General features: G+C 39.6%; 1 protein-coding gene across 50 annotated transcripts in view; it reads left to right on the forward strand.

Moving 5' to 3' along the window:
• TTN (titin) overlaps window positions 1-18,208 on the forward strand; it is a 312,200-nt gene that overhangs the window by 246,840 nt on the left and 47,152 nt on the right. For all 50 annotated transcript variants that reach the window (XM_050916743.1, XM_050916742.1, XM_050916769.1 and 47 more), the window contains 24 exons: window positions 3,294-3,593; window positions 3,749-4,042; window positions 4,141-7,107; window positions 7,214-7,534; window positions 7,647-7,931; window positions 8,126-8,425; window positions 8,812-9,114; window positions 9,868-10,143; window positions 10,243-10,542; window positions 10,634-10,936; window positions 11,256-11,555; window positions 11,685-11,972; window positions 12,064-12,360; window positions 12,445-12,747; window positions 12,856-13,161; window positions 14,010-14,297; window positions 14,417-14,707; window positions 14,803-15,090; window positions 15,267-15,857; window positions 15,947-16,051; window positions 16,519-16,716; window positions 16,807-17,103; window positions 17,214-17,801; window positions 17,896-18,198. In XM_050916743.1, coding sequence (XP_050772700.1) covers window positions 3,294-3,593; window positions 3,749-4,042; window positions 4,141-7,107; window positions 7,214-7,534; window positions 7,647-7,931; window positions 8,126-8,425; window positions 8,812-9,114; window positions 9,868-10,143; window positions 10,243-10,542; window positions 10,634-10,936; window positions 11,256-11,555; window positions 11,685-11,972; window positions 12,064-12,360; window positions 12,445-12,747; window positions 12,856-13,161; window positions 14,010-14,297; window positions 14,417-14,707; window positions 14,803-15,090; window positions 15,267-15,857; window positions 15,947-16,051; window positions 16,519-16,716; window positions 16,807-17,103; window positions 17,214-17,801; window positions 17,896-18,198 — 10,092 coding nt within the window. The remainder of the gene's footprint in view (window positions 1-3,293; window positions 3,594-3,748; window positions 4,043-4,140; window positions 7,108-7,213; window positions 7,535-7,646; window positions 7,932-8,125; window positions 8,426-8,811; window positions 9,115-9,867; window positions 10,144-10,242; window positions 10,543-10,633; window positions 10,937-11,255; window positions 11,556-11,684; window positions 11,973-12,063; window positions 12,361-12,444; window positions 12,748-12,855; window positions 13,162-14,009; window positions 14,298-14,416; window positions 14,708-14,802; window positions 15,091-15,266; window positions 15,858-15,946; window positions 16,052-16,518; window positions 16,717-16,806; window positions 17,104-17,213; window positions 17,802-17,895; window positions 18,199-18,208) is intronic.

The raw sequence follows: 18,208 nt of genomic DNA on the forward strand, positions 1-18,208 counted from the left end.
TGAAACCGGATATTATAGGGATAACTGAAACCTGGTGGAATAGTACTCATGACTGGTGCACAGGTATTGAAGGCTATGTGCTGTTTAGAAAAGACAGGAAGAAAGGCAAAGGTGGTGGAGTAGCCTTGTACATCAATGATGAGATTAACTGTAATGAAATAAGAAGCGATGGAATGGATAAGACAGAGTCTGTCTGGGCAAAAATCACACTGGGTAAAAAAGCAACTAGAGCTTCCCCTGAGATAGTGCTTGGGGTGTGCTATAGACCACCGGGATCTGATATGGATATGGATAGAGACCTCTTTAATGTCTTTAATGAAGTAAACACAAAGGGGAAATGTGTGATTATGGGAGACTTCAACTTCCCGGATATAGACTGGAGGACGAGTGCTTGCAAGAATAATAGGGTCAGATTTTTCTGGATGTGATAGCGGATGGGTTTCTTCATCAAGTAGTTGAAGTACCTACGAGAGGGGATGCCATTTTAGATTTGGTTTTGGTGAGCAGTGAGGATCTCGTAGAAGAAATGGTGGTAGGGGACAACCTTGGTTCGAGTGATCATGAGCTGATTCAGTTCAAACTAGATGGAAGGATAAACAAATGTAGATCTGGGATTAGGGTTTTCGACTTCTCGAGGGCTAATTTTAAAGAGTTAAGGAAATTAGTTAGGGAAGTGGATTGGACGGAGGAACTTGTGGATTTAAATGCGGAGGAGGCCTGGAATTACTTTAAGTCGCAGCTGCGGAAATTGTCGGAAGCCTGCATCCCAAGGAAGGGGGAAAAAACCATGGGCAGGAGTTGTAGGCCAAGCTGGATGAGCAAGCAACTCAGAGAGGGGATTAGAAAAAAGCAGAAAGCTTACAGGGAGTGGAAGAAAGGCAGGATTAGCAAGGGAAGCTACCTTGGTGAGGTCAGAACATGTAGGGATAAAGTGAGGGAGGCTAAAAGCCGCATTGAACTGGACCTTGCAAAGGGAATCAAAACCAATAGTAAAAGGTTCTACAGCCACATAAATAAGAAGAAAACAAAGAAAGAAGAAGTGGGGCCGCTATACACTGAGGATGGAATGGAGGTTAAGGATAACCTAGGCATGGCCCAATATCTAAATAAGTACTTTGCCTCAGTTTTTAATAAGACTAGTGAGGAGTTTAGCGATGATGGAAGGATGATAACCGGGAATGTGGATATGGAAGTGGATATTATCGCAACTGAGGTAGAGGCCAAACTTGAACAGCTTAATGGGACAAAATCGGAGGGCCCAGACAATCTCCATCCGAGGATATTAAAGGAACTGGCGCGTGAAATTGCGAGCCTGTTAGCGAGAATTTTTAAGCAATCGATAAACTCGGGGGTTGTGCCGTACGACTGGAGGATTGCTAATGTAGTTCCTATTTTTAAGAAAGGGAATAAAAGTGATCCGGGTAATTATAAGCCTGTTAGCTTGACGTCTGTAGTATGTAAGGTCTTGGAAAAAATTTTAAGGGAGAAAGTAGTTAAGGACATAGAGGTCAATGGTAATTGGGACGAATTGCAACATGGATTTACTAAAGGTAGATCGTGCCAAACCAATCTGATCTCCTTCTTTGAGAAGGTGACGGATTACTTAGATAAAGGAAATGTGGTAGATATAATTTACCTAGATTTCAGTAAGGCGTTTGACACGGTTCCACATGGGGAACTGTTAGTTAAATTGGAAAAGATGGGGATGAATATGAAAGTTGTAAGGTGGATAAGGAACTGGTTAAAGGGGAGACTCCAGCGGGTCGTATTGAAGGGTGAACTGTCAGGCTGGAAGGAGGTCACTAGTGGAGTCCCTCAAGGATCGGTTTTGGGACCGATCTTATTTAACCTTTTTATTACTGACCTTGGCACAAAGAGCGGAAATGTGCTAATAAAGTTTGCGGATGACACAAAGCTGGGGGGTATTGCTAACATGGAGAAGGACAGGGATACTATTCAGGAAGATCTGGATCACCTTGTAAACTGGAGTAATAGTAATAGGATGAAATACAATAGTGAAAAGTGCAAGGTCATGGGATTAATAATAAGAATTTTAGAGATACGTTGGGGACGCATCAGTTGGAAGCGACAGAGGAGGAGAAGGACCTTGGGGTATTGGTTGATAGCAGGATGACTATGAGCCGCCAATGTGATATGGCTGTTAAAAAAGCAAATGTGATTTTAGGATGCATCAGGCGAGGTATTTCCAGCAAGGATAAGGAGGTGTTAGTACCGTTATATAAGGCGCTGGTGAGACCCCAGCTGGAATATTGTGTGCAGTTCTGGTGTCCCATGTTCAAGAAGGATGAATTCAAACTGGAACAGGTCCAGAGACGGGCTACTAGGATGATCCGAGGAATGGAAAACCTGCCTTATGAAAGGAGACTCAAAGAGCTTGGCTTGTTTAGCCTGGCCAAAAGAAGGCTGCGGGGGGATATGCTTGCTCTATATAAATATATCAGGGGGGTTAACGTTAGGGAGGGAGAGGAATTATTTAAGTTTAGTACTAATGTAGGCACGAGGATGAATGGGTACAAACTGGATATTAGGAAGTTTAGACTTGAAATTAGACGAAGGTTTCTTACCATTAGGGGAGTGAAGTTCTGGAACAGCCTTCCGAGGGAAGTAGTGGGGGCAAAAGACTTTTCTGGCTTTAAGACTAAGCTTGATAAATATATGGAGGGGATGTTATGATAGGATAGTTAATTTGGGCAATTGATCTTGGATTATCACCAGATAGGTCTGCTCAATGGTCTGTGGGGAGATGTTGGATGGGGTGGGAACTGAGTTACTGCAGAGAATTCCTTCTTGGGTGCTGGCTGGTGAGTCTTGCCCACATGCTCAGGGTTTAGCTGATCGCCATATTTGGGGTCGGGAAGGAATTTTCCTCCAGGGCGGATTGGCAGGGACCCTGGAGGTTTTTCGCCTTCCCCTGCAGCGTGGGGCATGGGTCGCTTGCTGGTGGATTCTCTGCAGCTTGAGGTCTTCAAACCAATTTTGAGGATTTCAATAACTCAGTCCTGGGTTAGGGGTTGTTATAAAAGTGGATGGGTAGGGTTCTGTGGCCTGCCTTGTGCAGGAGGTCAGACTAAATGATCATATTGGTCCCTTCTGACCTATGAGTCTATGAGTCTATGAGTAATAAAGCAACATAATATAAGAGCTGTATGAGAAAAGGACTGTAAATGACAAGCAGTACTTTTAGTAAAAACTTCATTCTACTGAAACGTGCTAAATTTTGTAAAATTAGTTTTGTTTATTAAATAAATATTCTGTACTTTTTAAAAAAATAGATAAACCTGGCCCACCTAGAAATCTGCAAGTAAGTGAAGTTAGAAAAGATTCTTGCTATCTCACTTGGAAGGAACCAGAGGACAATGGTGGTTCTGTCATTACCAACTATGTGGTGGAAAAGAAAGATGTAGCTGCTCCCCAGTGGGTACCCATCTCATCATCCTCCAAGAAACAGAGCCATCTGGCTAAACATCTTATGGAAGGCACTCAGTATCTTTTCCGTGTTGCTGCTGAGAATCAGTATGGGCGAGGTCCATATGTTGACTGTCTCAAACCAATCAAGGCTATGGACCCACTATGTAAGTATTTTTCATTAATGAATTTTGTTTTGTTTTGAATCTTTTTTGAACTTTGATTAACTGATCTTGTTAGTACAAATACAATATAGAGTATGTGTGTTGGTGGGGCGTAGGTTGTTCACCCTATTAAACTTCTTGTTTTTTGCTTTTAAAAGATCCTCCAGGGCCACCAAAGAATCTGCACCATGTAGATGTTGACAAAACAGAAGTTTCCCTTGTTTGGAATAGACCAGATCGTGATGGTGGTGCTGAAATCAGTGGATATTTGGTGGAGTATCAAGAAGAAGGTGCAGAGGAATGGATTAAGTTCAAGACTGTACCCATGCTAGAGTGTGTTGTTACTGGTCTACAGCAAGGAAAGACTTACAAATTCCGTGTGAAAGCACAGAATATCGTGGGTCTTAGTCTTCCAGATACAACTATACCAATAGAGTGTCAAGAAAAACTAGGTACCTTTTTAATTTGTATGATTTTTTTTCATTTCTTACTTTTAGTGTTCCCCATGAAAAAAATCATATTGTAATTTCTATATTTTTTCTAATTCCAGTACCTCCATACGTGGAACTAGATGTGAAGTTAATTGAAGGTCTTGTTGTTAAAGCTGGTAGCACAGTCAGACTTCCTGCAATCATGAGAGGTGTACCTGTGCCCACTGCAAAATGGGTAACTGATGGAAATGAAATTAAAACAGAAGGCAACTACAAAATTGATACTGACAGTTATTCAACAGTACTTACCATTAAAGACTGTGTAAGAAAAGATACTGGAGAATATTTTCTCACAGTGTCTAATGCAGCTGGCAGCAAAACTGTTGGTCTTCATCTTACTGTTTTGGATGTTCCTGGTCCACCCACTGGTCCCATTAATATTCTTGAAGTCACACCAGAACACATGATTATTTCCTGGCGTCCTCCTAAAGATGATGGTGGAAGCCCTGTGCTGAACTACATTGTTGAGAAGCGAGAATCTAAGAAAGAATCTTGGGGAGTGGTCTGTTCAGGAATCAGTCAAACAAAACTTAAGGTTCCACGTCTACAGAAAGGTTGTGAATATATTTTCCGTGTCCGTGCAGAGAATAAGATAGGCATTGGTGCACCTCTCGATTCAACGCCAACAGTTGCTAAACATATGTTTGATCCACCATCCCCACCTGGTAAACCAGTGGTTTCAGATATTACAGAAAATGCTGCAACAGTGTCTTGGACCCTACCAAAATCTGATGGTGGAAGTCCAATAACTGGATACATTCTGGAACGTAGGGAAATATCTGGGAAATGGGTACGTGTCAACAAGACACCAGTGCTTCAACTGAAGTTCAGAGCCACTGGTCTCTTTGAGGGCAACACATATGAATTCCGAGTTTTTGCAGAAAACATGGTAGGCATAAGCCCACCATCCCCAGTTTCTGACCCAATAAAAGTTTCACGCCCTATCAGACCACCTGGACCTCCCATTAATCCAAAACTAAAAGACAAGACCAGAGAAACAGCTGATCTGGTGTGGACAAAGCCTCTCAAAGATGGTGGCAGCCCTATTTTGGGATATGTTGTGGAATGTCAGAAAACTGGAACTACTCAGTGGAATAGGATTAATAAAGATGAACTCATTCCACAGTGTGCCTTCAGGGTACCTGGGCTAATTGAAGGAAATGAATATAGATTCCGTATAAAAGCTGCTAACATCGTTGGAGAAGGAGAGCCCAGAGAACTGCCAGAAACTGTTCTTGTAAAGGATATTCTTTCTCCTCCAGAAATTGATCTAGATGTGACCTGTCGTGACTTAATCACTGTCAGAGTAGGCCAAACAATCCATATTACTGGTAGAGTAAAGGGAAGACCAGACCCTGACATAACATGGTCTAAGGATGGCAAAGTATTAGTCCAAGACAAGCGTGTTGAGATGGTTCAAGAATTCCCTCGTATTGAACTGCAGGTGAAAGAATCCACAAGAGAAGATCATGGCAAATACATCATTTCAGCAAAGAACAGCAGTGGACATGCTCAAGCATTTGCACTTGTTAATGTACTTGACAGACCCGGACCATGCCAGAACTTGAAGATAAGTTATGTTACAAAAGATTCTTGTATAATCACTTGGGAAAACCCAGTAGATAACGGCGGGTCAGAAATTACAAATTACATAGTAGAGTATCGACAGCCAAACCAGAAAGGATGGTCAATTGTCTCTTCTGATGTTACCAAACGATTAATAAAGGCAAATCTCATGGAAAACCATGAATACTTCTTCAGAGTTTGTGCGGAGAACAAAGTAGGACCAGGCCCTGTCATTGAGACCAAGACTCCTATCCTTGCCATTAATCCTGTTGATAGGCCTGGTCCACCAGAAAACCTTCACATTGCAGAAACAGGGAAGACATTTGTGTATCTGAAATGGAGAAGACCAGATTATGATGGTGGAAGCCCCAATTTATCTTACCACGTTGAAAGAAAACTGAAGGATTCAGATGAATGGGAAAGGGTGCACAAGGGCAGTATTAAGGAAACACACTACATGGTTGATAAATGCATTGAAAATAAAATATATCAATTCAGAGTTCAGACCAAGAATGAGGGAGGTGAAAGTGACTGGGTGAATACAAGTGAAGTTGTTGTGAAGGAAGAACTGCAGAAACCAGTCCTTGATCTGAAGTTAAGTGGTGTGCTAACTGTAAAAGCAGGTGACTCTATTAGACTTGAGGCAGTACTTAAAGGCAAGCCTCAACCAGAAGTGGTATGGACAAAGGACAGAGATGCCACAGATTTAACCAAATCTCCAAGAGTCACAATTGAAACAACTTCTAATTCATCTAAATTTGTTCTCACAAAATCTAAGCGTAGTGATGGTGGTAAATATGTGATTACTGCAACTAATGCAGCTGGTAGTTTTGTAGCTTATGCTACCGTTAATGTTTTGGATAAACCTGGTCCTGTAAGAAATTTGAAGATCTCTGACATTTCAAGTGATAGGTGTACTGTCAACTGGGACCCACCTGAAGATGATGGTGGTTGTGAAATACAAAATTACATCTTAGAAAAATGTGAGAGCAAGCGTATGGTTTGGTCTACATACTCTGCTGCTGTTCTAACAACGCATGCAAATGTGACACGCCTCATAGAAGGCAATGAGTATATCTTCAGGGTTCGTGCAGAGAATAAGATGGGCACTGGCCCTCCAACAGAAACGAAACCAATTATTGCAAAAACAAAATATGACAGACCCGGCCGTCCTGATCCCCCCGAAGTCACTAAAGTCAGTAAAAATGAGATGACTGTAGTCTGGAACCCACCAGAATATGATGGTGGCAAATCAATTACAGGATATATATTAGAGAAGAAAGAGAAACGAGCATTAAGATGGGTTCCTGTTACTAAGAGTGCAATCCCAGAGAGACGCAAGAAGGTTACAGATCTCATTCCAGGACATGAATACCAATTCCGTGTCAAGGCTGAAAATGAAATTGGTCTTGGAGAACCAAGCTTGCCATCGAGACCGGTAGTGGCAAAAGACCCAATAGGTACTGTAGTGATATATTTTACTGTTATTAAAATAAAACATTAAATTAACAGGTTGCTTGGGGGCTCAGGTGTATTCTTATTCCTGCCCTTTATCGTGTCTTTCAGAACCTCCTGGTCCTCCAACTAATCTGAAGGTGGTTGACAGCACAAAAAGTTCCATCACTCTTGGCTGGGGAAAACCAGTCTATGATGGTGGTGCACCAATTATTGGATATGTTGTGGAAATGAGACCAAAAGGTGAAAGTGTAGCTCCTGATGTAGGATGGAAACGATGTAATGTTGCTACACAAGTTATTCATACAGAATTTACAGTTACCAGCCTGGATGAGAAACAACTATATGAGTTCCGGGTTTGTGCCCAAAACCAGGTTGGCATTGGCCGACCAGCTGAATTGAAGGAAGCTGTGTCTCCTAAAGAAATACTTGGTGATTTTTTTTCTCTCTTATCTATGAATTTATGCATTATTTATTTGCTATATTTAGATTTTATTTCACATTCTGAACGTTTTTTGTTGTTTTTCTTTAATGTTTGTTTCAGAACCTCCTGAGATTGATTTGGATGCAAGCCTAAGAAAATTAGTCACAGTCAGAGCAGGATGCCCCATTAGACTTTTTGGCATTGTTAGGGGGCGACCAGCACCTAAAGTCACCTGGAGGAGAGTGGGCATTGATAATGTGGTCAGAAAAGGACAGGTTGATCTGGTTGACACTATGGCCTTCCTTGTCATCCCCAATTCTACACGTGATGATTCAGGAAAATATTCTTTGACAGTTGTTAACCCAGCTGGAGAAAAGGCTGTATTTGTGAATGTCAGAGTCCTTGGTAAGTCACCATAAACAACTTGTAAACACATTAATTTTATAATTCTTTATTTATTACAGGGATTTTTATGGCTCCTATCACAATATCATTTGAGTATCCCTGTACATGGCTAATATTAATTCCCCATGTATAGGAAGTCATTACCAAATTTTCATTGTAAATGGACTGATATATGAATTAATGTTTCTTTATAGATACTCCTGGACCTGTGGCCGAGTTCAGTGTGTCAGATGTCACAAAAATGTCATGTCAACTTTCATGGGTACCTCCTGAGAATGATGGTGGTAGTCCAGTAACTCACTACATCCTGGAGAAACGTGAGGCTGACAGAAAGACCTGGTCAACAGTCATTGCAGATGTAAAGAAAACTAGTTTCAAAGTAGTTAATCTTGTACCTGGAAATGAATACTTCTTTAGAGTAACTGCTGTCAATGAATATGGTCCAGGTGTTCCAACTGAAGCACCAAAACCAATCTTGGCATCAGATCCACTGAGTAAGTATTTCTTAATGTCCATCTTTTATTCCTGCATCTTTATTTGCTTTAATCTCCAGTAAGCTTCTTATTTTTCATGAATGTGGACATGTCTAAATTCTGTATGGCTGCTAACCACTCAGTGACAGTGGAATAAATATTCCTATGCAGATATGTTTGCTTAAATAAAAAATTAAAAACCCTGAATACTTATCGTAACTCTATATTAATTTAATCACTCTGATAGTTTCTAATGTGACATGTTTTTCAAATCAAATTAATTTCTTTGCTAAACAAAGTCCTTTTTGAATTAATGTAGAAACCAGTCAGAATTCTTAGTAATTCTACCAAAGTATGCCCACTTAATGTGGTTATCTTTTAATACATCTGCTTTGTTTTTTCTAAAGGTGAACCTGATCCACCAAGAAAACTTGAAGTTACTGAAATTACAAAGAACAGTGCAACTTTAGGGTGGTTGCCACCACTGCGTGATGGAGGCTCTAAAATTGATGGATACATTATTAGCTACAGAGAAGAAGAACAACCTGAGGATCGCTGGACACAATATTCCATTGTCAAAGATCTGAACATTGTTGTAGTTGGCCTGAAAGAAGGAAAGAAATACCAATTTAGAGTGGCAGCTAGAAATGCTGTAGGAGTAAGTTTGCCAAGAGAAACTGAAGGAATATTTGAAATTAAAGAACAACTCAGTGAGTATCTAATTATTACTATATATATTGTTTTAAATCTATTTTAATGATGGAATGAACAAGGTTTTTGGTTGATGGAGTCCTAGGAAGTCAGTTTTTAAATTATCTCTTCTGCACTTCTGTAGATCACACTTTAAGTCACCAGTCTCCTGCATCCCAGGAAGTCTAACCTGTTTTTCAAAACAAGTTACACAAACATCTGTTGGGGTGGACTAGGAATACTTGGTCCTGCCTCAGCGTGGAGGGATAGACTAGGTGTTCTCATGAGGTCTGTTCCAGCTCTACATTTCTATGATTTGAAGATGACATCAGAAAAGCAGTGTCCTCAACCCCCTGGCAGAGAGTTTGTGTCATGTCACTTCACAGTAACCCTTCTTGATTAAGTACCATCCAGTTACCCTTGGCTAAAAGGATGATAATGGTTTTTAAGTGCTGCTAGTGTCTTCGGCACTGTTCAAATAGATGAGAAGACAATCTGAACACAGAAACATTCACTTACAATCTAAATCAGAACATAAAGATAGAAGTCAGAGTTTACACTGACAGCTGTGGACCATCTGGTTTCAAGGGTGTTTACATAATTCAGACCTGAGGTTCAAACTATTAAAACATCCCCACTGAATTGAGACTAAGGATACTACCTATAAAATCCTCAGGGCTCCAGCAGAGATGCAGAGGACACTTGCATGACAAAATAAAATAATTTCTCACAGGAGTTACAAATATTTGTGCTTATTCGTTTGTCCTTTTTAGTGCCACCTAAGATCCTGATGCCAGATCATGTTAATATTAAAGCTGGGCAGAAACTCAGAATTGAAGCATATGTCTATGGGAAACCTCAGCCAATCTGTAAATGGATGAAAGGAGAACAAGATGTATTTACATCCAGTCGTCTGGCTGTGCATAAAGCAGAAAACTCTTCTGTTCTCATAATTAAGGATGTGACTAGGAAAGACAGTGATTACTACACTCTTGCAGCAGAAAACAGCTCGGGTATTGCCACTCAGAGAATCAGAGTGGTAGTCATGGGTAACTTTCATTTTCAACCATAACTTTCTACACAGCTAGATTTAAGATAGTTCATGCTCTACTATTTTCTTAAATTTTTCTCCCTACATCTTTTTGCAGATGCCCCAGGTCCACCACAGCCTCCATTTGACATTTCTGATATAGATGCTGATGCTTGCACACTTGCATGGCATATGCCTCTTGAAGATGGTGGCAGTAACATTACAAACTATGTGGTTGAAAAGTGTGATGTAAGCCGGGGAGACTGGATAACAGCTGTAGCTTCTGTTACAAAGACAAGCTGCAGAGTTGGAAAACTGACCCCTGGACAAGAGTATATGTTCCGTGTTCGTGCTGAAAATCGTTTTGGCATTTCTGAGCCACTCACATCTGACAAGATGGTTGCAAGGTTCCCATTTGGTATGTCAGTTTTAAATTATGGCATTTCTCTGACTTTAATTCTTCTAACAGTAGAAGAACAGATAATCTTATCCGTTTTGTTTTTCCACAGATGTTCCAAGTGAACCAAAAAATGCGCGTGTTACCAAGGTCAACAAGGACTGTATTTTTGTGGCTTGGGACAAACCAGACAGTGATGGAGGCAGTCCAATTACTGGTTACCTCATAGAGCGTAAAGAAAGAAATAGTCTGCTGTGGGTGAAGGCTAACGATACACTTGTGCGTTCTACAGAGTATCCTTGTGCAGGTCTAATTGAAGGTCTCGAGTATACTTTCAGAATTTATGCCCTGAACAAAGCTGGAGCAAGCAAACCTAGCAAGCCAACTGATTTTGTTACGGCAAGAGCCCCAGTTGGTAAGCAAAACATTTAAATGATTTGTAACATGTCATTAATATTTTTGGTCAATTTATGTTATTTACTTTTACTTACTTCTAGTAGTAATAAATGTACTTAATACTTAATATTTGTAACTTTATAACCATCACTTTTCCTATTTCTTTAGATGTTTTATATGTAATGAATACACTGTATCTATATATTGTGCGATCTAGCATTTTTGTGGGTTTTTTAGAGAGTTGTGCTAAGAGGACCATCCACCACTGTAAAAGATTTTTCTAGAATGTACAAATGTTTTGATGAAGATAAACTTATGATGGTCTTGTTTGTTTTTAGATCCTCCTGGTAAACCTGAAGTTATTGATGTCACTAAGAGTACTGTGTCACTTATATGGACAAGACCAAAGCATGATGGTGGAAGCAAAATTATTGGCTACTTTGTTGAAGCTTGCAAACTGCCTGGTGATAAGTGGGTACGATGCAATTCTACTCCGCATCAAATTCCTCAAGAAGAATACACTGCTACTGGTTTGGAAGAAAATGCTCAGTATCAATTTAGAGCAATTGCCAAGACAGCAATTAACATTAGCTGGCCTTCTGAACCTTCTGACCCAGTGACCATTCAGGCAGAAAATGGTAAGATTGTATACTTGAGAAGTATTTGCAAACTCTGATAACATTCAATCATGCTTTTGTACCTGGTATTTATATGATATGTTTCATTCTTTTAGGTTGGTTAGCACTCTTCTTTTTGTTTCTTTTCAGTTCCTCCCAGAATAGAGCTAGATGTATCTATGAAATCACTGCTTACAGTAAAAGCTGGAACTAATGTTTGTCTGGAAGCTAATGTGTATGGCAAACCTATGCCAACAATTACTTGGAAGAAAGAAGGAGATGTTTTAAAACCAGCTGAAGGCATTAAGATCACCACAAAGAGAAACCTGTCCACTGTGGAGTTGTTCAGTGTTAACAGGAAGCAGACAGGAGACTATACTATTACTGCTGAAAATGCAAGTGGTTCCAGATCAGCAACCATTAAGCTTAAAGTACTTGGTAGGTTAAAGATAATTTATTAGTCCATATTTGTAACTTGGATAATATTGCAAAAGCTAGAGACATAACTATTAATCATTATTCTTTTCAGATAAGCCTGGTCCTCCGGCCTCAGTTAAAATCACCAATATGTGTGCAGATCGTGCAATGCTTTCTTGGGAGCCTCCTCTTGAAGATGGAGGTTCAGAAATTACTAACTATATTGTTGACAAACGTGAAACAAGCAGACCAAATTGGGCCCAAGTCACTGCCAATGTACCAATTACGAGCTGCAGTGTAGAAAAACTGATAGAAGGACATGAATATCAGTTCCGCATTTGTGCTGAAAACAAATACGGTGTGGGAGATCCCATCTTCACTGAGCCAACAGTTGCTAAAAATCCATACGGTAAGCTTGTTGCTCAGCATGGTTTTGTGATTGTTTTTATGCACATTTAAGAATATGAAAATAATTTTCAATAAATCTTTACAGATGTACCAGGGCCTTGCGATCCACCTGTAATTAGTAATATAACAAAGGATTTTATGACTGTTAGCTGGAAGCCACCAGCTGATGATGGTGGGTCCCCTGTGACTGGATATATACTTGAAAAACGTGAAACTAAGACTGCTAACTGGACAAAGGTAAACAGGAAGCCTGTCATAGAAAGAACCGTAAAGGCCACTGGACTCCAAGAAGGAACGGAATATGAGTACAGAGTGACAGCACTGAATAAGGCTGGACCAGGAAAACCTAGTGGACCATCTAAGGCAGCATATGCTCATGATCCTCAGTGTAAGTTAAAAGCATTTATTTTGATTTTCTTCTGAAATGTCCACATGCTTTTGCTCAGTATCATTATTTAATATATTCTGTGTAACTCCCTATTGCTTTCCTTCTCAGATCCTCCTGGCCCTCCTGCCTTCCCAAAAGTAGTTGACACAACCCGTAATTCTATAAGCCTGTCTTGGAGCAAACCAGCATATGATGGCGGAAGCCCCATTATTGGTTATCTAGTTGAAGTAAAAAGAGCTGACACAGATAACTGGGTCAGATGCAATCTGCCAAAAAACCTACAGGATACCCATTATGTGGTAACTGGACTGTCAGAAAATACAGAATATCAGTTCCGTATTTATGCTGTCAATAAGATTGGATACAGTGACCCAAGTGATGTACCTGACAAACACCTTGCCAAAGACATTTTAAGTAAGTATTCTGGAAAACAAATGAACTTGCTGCTTTCAGTAAAGATTTATGAGGTAGATTTAGAAGCTTAAAGGAGGGGCTTGTCACAGCTTGTAGCAGGAGAACACAGGAGGATCTAGTACCTGGGAGCCTGAGAGAGCTTGTTTTACAGAGTGTGGGAGAACTGGCAACTGAAGAGGAATGAGATTGGAGTCATTTTTGGGGCAGATAGTGCCTGCTCTTTCTGTCTCCCCAGCAGTAATTCTCCCACCTTCTTGGGTCTTCAAGATGTTTCCCTTTTCCTCCCAGCCCTCATTCAGACTATCCAGAGCTCTCTCTCCTCTTCCTCAGGCCTTCAGTCTCTCTCCTACCTGTCAAGGAATTTGAAGCCCAGCTGCCTATACTAAGCCCTTGTGATTTTCTGGGGCATCCTGCCTGATTTAATTGTATGGGGCTCTTGTCCCCAGCTGACATTCAGGTTACTTCATCATATGCAACTAAATGGAGCAAAAGTGTAGCACCACCCAGTAATAGTTACACTTGTGCAGGGTAAAAAAGTACAGGACAGGCAGATGAGTTACAAGTTCCTTTTAAGATAAGGAGGAAGACGGACTCATTCATATGATGGGTATGGGGGGAAAAGAGATGTAGTTGATGAGAGGAGGAGGAAGCACTGTGGAAGAAGTTCAGCCTATCAATTTTCCTGAAACTAGGTCAAAACCACAGTTTAAATAACACCAGCTGAGACACAGGAACAAGCCTTCCTATCCAGTACAATGCCAGTAAACTGGGACTTTCGCTTACAGCAATTTTAATGCTACATTCAAGTACTGAATTTCTAATGTATACATATTTTATTACCAATACAGTTCCACCTGAGGGAGATCTCGATGCAGAACTGAGGAAAGTACTTGTATTACGTGCTGGAGTCACAATGAGGATTTATGTGCCAGTAAGAGGACGTCCACCTCCAAAGATTAGTTGGTCTAAAGTGAATGCCAACATAAGAGACAGGAAAGGGCTAGATATCAAGTCAACTGATTTTGACACTTTCTTACGCTGTGAAAATGTAAACAAATATGATGCTGGAAAATATGTCTTGACTCTGGAGAACAGCAGTGGTAAAAAATCATACACCATGGTTGTGAAAGTACTTGGTAAGTGCCAGAATTACTACTAATCTTAAGTATTAGTTATTTTTAAAATTAATGTAATACTAGTTAATATTTTCTGTATTTTGATGATTAAATCAAATATTTATTTTGCATTCATATAGATACTCCTGGACCTCCTATTAATCTGATTGTAAAAGAAGCATCCAAGGATTCTGCCTTTATTTCCTGGGAGCCTCCTCTAATTGATGGTGGCAGTCCAGTCACAAACTATATTGTTGAAAAACGGGATGCAGAGAGAAAATCATGGTCCACAGTTTCAACTGAATGCCCAAAGACAAGTTTCAGGATAACTAATTTAGAGGAAGGGAAATCATATTTTTTCAGGGTGCTCGCTGAAAATGAATACGGCATTGGTGACCCCTGTGAAACTCGGGATGCTATTAAAGCTTCTGGTGAGAAAACTGAATATTGTTTTCCTACTTTACTTTTAAAATGACCTTGTTTATAATTTGTAATTGCGACTTACCAATGTTTTTATTCCTTCTAGAAACACCCGGCCCAGTTGTCGACCTAAAAGCTTTGGCTGTAACAAAATCATCCTGCAATCTAGCCTGGAAAAAGCCTATAAGTGATGGTGGAAGCCGTATCATTGCATATACTGTTGAGATTATGACTGCTGATGATTCATGGCAAGAAGTTATGAGGTCAAAGAACCTCCAGTTTTCAACTAAAGATTTGACGGAAGGGAAGGAGTATACTTTCAGAGTAAGAGCACAGAATGATGCTGGATATGGAACTCCAAGTGAGATTACAGTTGTGGCAAGAGATGATGTTGGTAAGTATTTCTCCAAACTCGTTAATACTCTCTTTCATTTATCCAAATTATATGGTGCTTTATACATAGTGTCCATCATGCACGGATACATATCAGTTTAGTTTAGAACTGAATTAATATTTTAAAACAAAGGTTTTTATGCTCAAATGAATAATTGATACCTTTTTATTTTGCAGTGGCACCTGATCTTGATTTAAGAGCTCTACCTGATTTGTGCTATTTAGCCAAAGAAGGTAGTAGTTTCCATCTTAAAATCCCAATTAAAGGAAAACCTGCCCCAACTGTCACATGGAAGAAAGGTGAAGACCAAGTACTCACTGAGACTGGAAGAGTTGCCTTTGAGTCTACAGCAGTTAACACCACTCTTTTGGTACGAGACTGCCAGAAAGATGATGCTGGAAAATACACAATCACTCTGAAGAACAGTGCTGGCAGTAAGGAAGGCACTATTTCCATAAAAGTTGTTGGCAAACCTGGCATCCCAACAGGACCTGTGAAATTTGAAGAAGTCACAGCTGATGCTATAACCTTAAAATGGGGACCTCCAAAAGACGATGGTGGTTCAGAAATCACTAATTATATAATAGAAAAGAGAGATAATATAAACAATAAATGGGTGATATGTGCTTCTGCTGTCCAGAAAACTACATTTAGAGTTTCAAGACTTCATGAGGGAAATGAATATACTTTCAGGATCAGTGCTGAAAATAAATATGGAGTAGGAGAAGGCCTTAAATCTGACCCTGTGGTCGCAAGACATCCATTTGGTAATCATAAATAATAATCTTTTTCATTAAAAATGATGTAATCTTGGTATTTCCTTTTAATGCGAATTTATTTTTAACATATTTTCTAGATGTGCCAGATGCTCCTCCACCGCCCAAAATTGTCGATGTTAGGCATGATTCTGCCTCTCTAACTTGGACTGACCCAAAGAAAACTGGTGGCTCGCCAATCACAGGTATTTGCTTTAAAACCTTCTCACCATTTTTCCCTCTAGTTCTTCTTTCTTCTTAATGAAAAGTATAATAAAACTATTATTTTTTGTTTTAATGTATTCTTTATTTAAATATCTTTAAAATTATACTTCGTTTTCATTCATTTAATATATATTCTGTTTTTAAAATAATAATAAAAAATTTAAAATTCAAAGTTAGAAAAAAAGAGGAATTGTGATATTATAGCTGTTGCATGCACATATGGCCAAATCTTGTAAGGAAGGGACAATAGGTGCACCTATATAAATTAATATTTGCAAGCATACGTTAGTATTTGTATTCACAAATCATGTAACTGCATATATCTGTAATTTACATTCATATCTATTCCTTAGTCTGATACAGATACAGCAGTAGTATGCTGGGCAGTTAACTGTGCAAATGAAAATTTTTATAATATCAACTGCTATTTTACTATTCATCTTTGTAGGTTATCACCTTGAATTTAAAGAAAGAAATAGCCTTCTGTGGAAGAGAGCTAACAAGACTCCATTAAGGATGAAAGACTTCAGAGTAACAGGGTTAACTGAAGGTCTGGAATATGAATTCAGAGTGATGGCAATCAACCTGGCAGGAGTAGGTAAACCAAGCCTGCCATCTGAACCAATCGTGGCACTTGATCCCATTGGTAAGTCATCAGAAGAAAAAAGAGAAAATTCTGTGGGTTGAAAAATATTGGCATTTGTTTTACTATTGTTTTATTTTAATTTTTTTTAAGATCCTCCTGGGAAACCTGAAGTTATCAATATAACTAGGAACTCAGTAACTCTCATTTGGACAGAACCGAAGTATGATGGTGGACATAAGTTAATTGGCTACATAGTTGAAAAACGTGATTTGCCTTCAAAATCTTGGACAAAAGCTAATCATGTGAATGTTCCAGACTGTGCATTTACTGTAACTGACCTTGTTGAAGGTGGGAAGTATGAGTTCAGAATTAGAGCAAAGAACACTGCTGGTGCTATCAGTCCACCATCAGAACCTACAGGAACCATAATATGCAAGGATGAGTATGGTGCGTAGACCGTATCAAAAATATAGAGGAGGTGGTTGGTTTGTTAAATTATTGTTTAAAACACACTCTCTTGCTCTCTTTTCTGACAAACATGTGCTTTTCTTTTACAGAGGCACCGACTATTGTTATTGATCCTACATTGAAAGAAGGCTTGACCGTTAAAGCAGGAGATACCATTACAATGTCTGCTATTAGCATCCGTGGCAAACCACTTCCAACTTCAGCATGGTCCAAAGCAGGAAAAGACTTTAAGCCTTCAGATATTGTACACATTGAAACAACTCCAACTTCCTCCACGCTTAATGTCAAATATGCAGCCAGGAAAGATTCTGGTGAATACACAATCACTGCAAGCAATCCTTTTGGAACTAAGCAGGAGCATGTGCATGTGAAAGTTTTAGATGTACCTGGACCCCCTGGGCCTATTGAGGTCAGCAACGTTTCAGCTGAAAAAGCTACTCTTACATGGTCACCTCCTGCAGAAGATGGTGGATCACCCATCAAATCTTATGTACTAGAAAAGAGAGAAACTAGCCGACTCCTATGGACTTTAATTGCTGAAAATATTGAAACTTGCAGGCATGTTGTTAGCAAGCTCATTCAAGGAAATGAATACATCTTCCGTGTCTCAGCTGTGAACCAGTATGGCAAGGGTGAACCGGTACAGTCAGAACCAGTTAAAATGGTGGATAGATTTGGTAAGTAGAAAAGGTTAACACTTTAACCAAGTGTTCATTAGAGTATTTAAAAGCTCATATATGTTTCAAAAACTCTGTATTTTTTTCCTATTAGGTCCCCCAGGTCCTCCTGGAAAACCAGAAGTAACAAATGTGACTAAAAATAGTGCAACTGTTACCTGGAAAAGGCCAATTGATGACGGTGGTAGTGAGATCACAGGCTACTATGTGGAAAGGAAAGAAAAGAAAGGTTTGAGATGGGTCAGAGTAACGAAAAAACCGGTTTCAGACCTTAGATGCAAAGTGACTGGACTCCTAGAAGGAAATGAATATGAATTCCGCGTCAGTGCAGAAAATAGAGCAGGGGTTGGACCACCAAGTGATGCTTCAAACCCAGTACTAATTAAAGACGCAGCATGTTAGTATCA

Source organism: Gopherus flavomarginatus, chromosome 10, assembly GCF_025201925.1.
Source record: "Gopherus flavomarginatus isolate rGopFla2 chromosome 10, rGopFla2.mat.asm, whole genome shotgun sequence".
NCBI classification, from domain to species: Eukaryota; Metazoa; Chordata; order Testudines; family Testudinidae; genus Gopherus; species Gopherus flavomarginatus.